Raw genomic sequence first — 3,348 nt, 5'->3', positions numbered from 1 at the left:
TGACTGGTTTCCCTATAACTTTCCGAACTTGTTCGAAAAGTTAGTCCCCGAGTGAGTTGGCCTTGGCCTTCGTTTCCAGGGGGTGCCTCTTTGAGGTCTTATATTGATTGTTAGTGACAGTCCCCGGGAATTTCGGGGTGCTTTGGCCCTTGAGCCGCTTCCCGTAGTATTGTAAGTATAGAGCTCATATGAGACACAGAGTATTTTTGGTATGTCCTGAATGTTTCTTCAAATAATCAATACATGCGTACATGTTTTTCCATCGGGGCTCGATCATTCTATATGGACACGGTTCATTTGACTGTTTAGCCCATTACAAAGTTCTCCTACCGAGGCCCTCCTAGGCGTGAAATATCTTTCTCAAAGTTATAATCTCCGAGGTTGATGCCCCCAGTATTCGAGGTTGTTCGAAGAGAAGCCTTGAATACTTGTTGAGTGACCCTTAGGTAGCATATAGGTGTTGCCTCGTTAAAAACCTTCCCGGTAAAACCCATTTGGTATAAAACTCAATCTAAGTGAAAAAGAGTGTAACGCATGCTTCCAAACCCAAGGTCTTCGAGCTCAACAGTAATATCGCTTGAGCATTGATATATTCCAATTATTTGGTAGTTGTTCACCTTCCATTGTGCTGAGTTTGTAGGATCCTTTCCCTATGACTCCGAGGACACGGTACGGTCCTTCCTAATTAGGACCTAGCTTCCCTTCGTTTGGGTCTCGAGTGTTAAGAGTGACATTAATTTCCTCAGTACTAAGTCCCCGACTTTGAAATGTCAAAGGTTTGTCCTTCTGTTGTAATACCTTTCGATTCTTTGTTTTTGCGCGGCCATTCGTATTAATGCATCCTCACGTTTTTCATCTAGTAGCTCGAGAGAAGTATTCATTGCTTTGTGATTTGAGCCTTCGGTAGAACGCTGAAACCTTGCGCTATGCTCCCTGACTTCGACTGGGATTAAAGCTTCGGACCCATATACCAAAGAAAATGGGGTCTTCCCCGTGCTTGACTTCGATGTTGTCCAATATGCCCAAAATACCTCGGGCAACACCTCTCTCCATTTCCCCTTTGCATCATCTAGCCTTTTCTTCAAGTTTCGAATAATGGTTTTGTTGGTGGACTCAGCCTGACCATTTGCACTTGGGTGGTAAGGTTCTGATAGGATCCTTTTGATTTTATGGTCCTCGAGGAATTTTGTCACTTTGCTGCCGATTAATTGTTTTCCATTGTCACATATTATTTCGGCGGGTATCCCGAACCGGCATATGATGTAGTCCCATATGAAATTGATGACTTCTTTTTCTCTTACCTTCTCGAAGGACTGCACTTCAAACCATTTTGAGAAGTAGTCAGTCATAAATAAAATGAATCTAGCTTTACCTGGCGTCGTTGGTAGGGGACCGACGATGTCCATCACCCATTTCGTGAATGGCCACGGGGATAGGATCGAGTGGAGTTGTTCACCGGGTTGATGAATTATTGACGCAAATCTCTGGCACTTATCACACTTTCGAACGAACTCCTTGGTATCTTTTTCCATGTTATCCCAATAATATCCTGCTCTGATCACCTTGCGAACCAAAGAGTCTGCACCAAAATGGTTCCTGCAGGAGCCCTCGTGGATTTCCCGTAGTACATAGTCTGTATCCCCGGGTCCTAAGCACACCGCCAGTGGTCCATCAAAGGTTCTTCTGTATAACGTTTCATTTTCATCGAGCGAGAATCGAGCTGCTTTGGCTTGGAGTGTTCTTGACTCCTTCAGGTCCGCGGGGAGCTTCCCGTGCTTTAAATAATCGATATATTTGTTCCTCCAATCCCATGTTAAGCTTGTCGGGTTAATCTCTGCATGGCCTTCTTTGATCGCTGACTTTGATAACTGGATGACAGCCCCGGGACGATATCGTCTTCTTCGACTGATGATCCCAGGTTTGCTAGTGCGCCGGCCTCGCTGTTATGTTCTCGAGGTACATGGTCTAGTGTCCATTCCTTAAAGCGATGCAGTGTTTTTGAAGTTTGTCCAAGTACCTCTGCATTCGATCGTCTCGAACCTCGAAGCTTCCGTTTATGTGGTTTACCACCAAAAGGGAATCACACTTTGCCTCGACGACCTCTGCTCCAAGGCCCTTTGCTAGTTCAAGACCTGCAATCATGGCTTCATACTCGATTTCATTATTAGTCAATTTAGAAGTTTTGATAGATTATTTGAACCAAAACAAGTTAAAAGGACTGAATTACGTTGACTGAAAAATGAATCTTGATATTGTCCTAACTGCTAAAGGGTGCAAATTCGCAATAATGGAGGTGTGCCCAGAAAAACCTGATAAAGATGCTATAGATGATCAGGTTAAGGCCTATGATAAATACGTTAAGGCTGATGAGATGACGTGATGTTACATCATTGCCTCTATGGCGAATGTTTTGCAACATCTGCATCAGTCTATGGATTCTGCTTATGACATGCTTGAAATTTTCAAAGAGATGAACTTAGAGAGCAAAATCGTGCGGCTAAGCAGACATCTATCAAAGCCCATTTGAATACCAAGATGGCTGACGGATCATCAATTAGGGATCATGTTCTGAAAATGATCCCTCTTCTGAATGAACTGGAGGTCCTTGGAGCTGTGATTGATAAGGAATCTCAAGTTTACTACAAACTCTGCCTGGTAATTTTTAATAATTTTGCTTGAACTATAATATGAACAAAATCGATTTGTCATTAGCGAAATTGTTGAATAAGCTGCAAGCGGCAAGCAATCTTGTGACACTGAAATTTGAGAAAGCTTCAATTTCTAAGCCGAAAGGAGATAAGAAAAAAAAAAAGAAGGCTCATAAGGTTTTGGCACCTGGAGGTGCGACTGCTAGTATGAAAAAGCCTAAAGGAAAGTGTTATCACTGCAACCAACCTGGGCATCACAAAAAGCAATGCCCTGCTAATTTGGCAAAGTTGAATAAGTAAGGTAATTCAAATTTTAAATGCATTTGAAACTTGTTTAGTGGTTGTCTCTACCATGTTTTGGGGGTGTAGATTCAGGAGCAACTAATCATATCTGCACTACTTTGCAGAGGTTTCAGAAAATGCGATGACTAAGTGAGAATGAAGTTTGCATTTTTCAAGCCAATGGCGAGCCAGCATCAGCTTTAGGATTAGGAGATATTACAGTTTCATTTAGTAATGATAGAGTTTTAGTTTTAAAGGATGTTCTCTATGTACTTTTCACTAGAAGGAATTTTATTTTGGTTTTAAAAATAATGGATGCTGGTTATAATATTTATTTTGCTAATAATTCTGCTGTTATAAGTTTAATAAACATTTTATCTATACTGCTGCTAGAGTACATGCCCTTTTTATACTTGAT

The 3,348-nt window shown here is 41.6% G+C and overlaps 1 protein-coding gene across 1 annotated transcript; it reads left to right on the top strand.

The window, feature by feature from the left end:
- The first annotated feature begins 2,287 nt into the window (after positions 1 to 2,287).
- LOC109243878 lies at positions 2,288 to 2,948 on the top strand. Its single transcript, XM_019410887.1, has 3 exons — positions 2,288 to 2,376; positions 2,469 to 2,655; positions 2,730 to 2,948. The coding sequence occupies exons 1-3, from the start codon at positions 2,288 to 2,290 to the stop codon at positions 2,946 to 2,948; spliced, it is 495 nt and encodes a 164-aa protein (XP_019266432.1).
- The last annotated feature ends 400 nt before the right edge of the window (positions 2,949 to 3,348 follow it).

Source organism: Nicotiana attenuata, unplaced genomic scaffold, assembly GCF_001879085.1.
Source record: "Nicotiana attenuata strain UT unplaced genomic scaffold, NIATTr2, whole genome shotgun sequence".
In the NCBI taxonomy this organism is placed as follows: Eukaryota; Viridiplantae; Streptophyta; class Magnoliopsida; order Solanales; family Solanaceae; genus Nicotiana; species Nicotiana attenuata.
Note: the sequence above shows the minus strand (reverse complement) of the source record. Positions and strands in the feature narration are given on the sequence as shown.